General features: G+C 32.9%; 1 protein-coding gene across 1 annotated transcript in view; it reads left to right on the top strand.

The window, feature by feature from the left end:
• Nucleotides 1-732: 732 nt before the first annotated feature.
• The window catches only part of LOC108689373 (laccase-1-like), an 8604-nt gene continuing 7595 nt past the window's right edge, over nt 733-1741 (top strand). The window contains exon 1 of the mRNA XM_018196111.1: nt 733-792. Within this exon, the coding sequence (XP_018051600.1) occupies nt 788-792 (5 nt within the window). The 5' untranslated portion in view covers nt 733-787. The remainder of the gene's footprint in view (nt 793-1741) is intronic.

Below are 1741 nucleotides of genomic sequence, written 5' to 3'. Positions count from 1 at the left end.
TTAGTTTGCCAAAAGTCTGTCTTATTTTCCCAGCAATTATTATAATTATGCATTGTAAAAACATAACTATTAATTTTTTATTAGAAGATGTAAGTATCAGGGGATATACCGATCTTAATTTTACTCCTCCATATCTATATATACTTTTAATTGTGCATACGTGTACATTGATCAGCGAGTACTTCGGGTAACAAGTGGAAAGTCCACTGACGAATTCAGTTTCGGGGAAAACGGAGCACATAGTTATTGGTTACGAGCTGAGCAACAAACTCAGGTGGGGCAACTTGAGAATTCTGTAGAAAAGAGAAAAAAATCTATGAATATTCTACAATTTTACGTCATCGTCATTGTGCGTGCGTTTATACCTGATCTGACTACAGGTGAGGCAGAAGGCCCCTCTCGTGGTGGTTACTCTTGTGGGGTACGCACGATCATCACAGGAGAGGAGAAGACCTCCTGCAGTTCTCTTATACTATCATATAGAAGAGCGAATGCGCGTGACGCCGGTCCAGTCTTCTGTAAAGCGTCATCCACGTAAAACGTATGTCGTGCGTTTCGTCACAAAGACGAGAGAAGAGACGCGACTTCCGTTCAATGTAAACGCATGCATAGCATGGTGCGTCCGAATCTCGGTCGTGACCAGGAGAGTTGAACGCCCGGCGACGCGTGTCAAGTATTTTCTGCAATAGTGTGAATTATTTATTCTTGTACATTAATCTCGTTAGCTCGTTAGCTCCTTCCGTGATTATTGCAGTGTTTGGAATTATTAACTGTGATTCAAAGTGCGATGCGGTAAGTGGCATGTCTTTCCTCTCTTAAGAAAACGATTGGAAGTACAATACAGTTAAAAAATATCCTGCTTTTGTATCGCAAATCGAAATTTAAAGAAGATTAATTTAAAGAGATTGATATTTGAAAAATATCGACGCATCTTTCTTGTTTTTTAATTTTAGTGATATTTATCGGATGCACAGCAATTAAAATGTATATATGTAAAATTTATGCATTATTTTGATGCAACAATAATTAGATAAAATTATGAATTATTTTGATATTGCTTGACTAATGCTTTTAGTTATTATTAAGTTAAGATTTCAATTCCACTAATATAAGATTAAATTTAATGTTGAATTCTTAGAATTAAAAGAAGATAAAGAGTAAGTTAAACCGATCAGATTAAAGTTAATCTTACATTAGATTAATTAGGCATCAAGCCTTCAAATAATATAAACTAAATTATATCCTTCAAATTCCTGGGTATCTCTATACAATTTCCACTACAAAAATTTAAAGACACTTTGAGATTGTAACGCGAAAGTTGAATATTATTAATTGTTCTGTTAGCATACAAAAAAAGTTGATATTTTTCGTTATTTCGCTAATATCACGTGCTGTACATTCCAGAATTTTTTTCTCGATTGATTTCGCGTAATCCCGACTTTAATATACGTAAACGATGCGGGTTTTATGCCATGTTTAATACTAAAGTTGCTCGCATTTCTCGTTAAAAGAATATTTACATTAAATAACAAAACACAAACGAAATATATTAGAAAATTAAATCGATATTTCTAAAATTTTGTTTCGTAAATCGTAGTATGTTTCTTGAGCATTCTTTGAACTTTCACTGGCAAGTAGCCAGAGCGGTATTCTAAAAATTTCTTTAACAAAACGTTTTCATTATTAATATAATAATATAAATTATTTAAAAACTTTATAAGGATATATATATATTATGTTA

This window comes from Atta colombica, unplaced genomic scaffold (assembly GCF_001594045.1).
Source record: "Atta colombica isolate Treedump-2 unplaced genomic scaffold, Acol1.0 scaffold27, whole genome shotgun sequence".
NCBI classification, from domain to species: Eukaryota; Metazoa; Arthropoda; class Insecta; order Hymenoptera; family Formicidae; genus Atta; species Atta colombica.
Note: the sequence above shows the minus strand (reverse complement) of the source record. Positions and strands in the feature narration are given on the sequence as shown.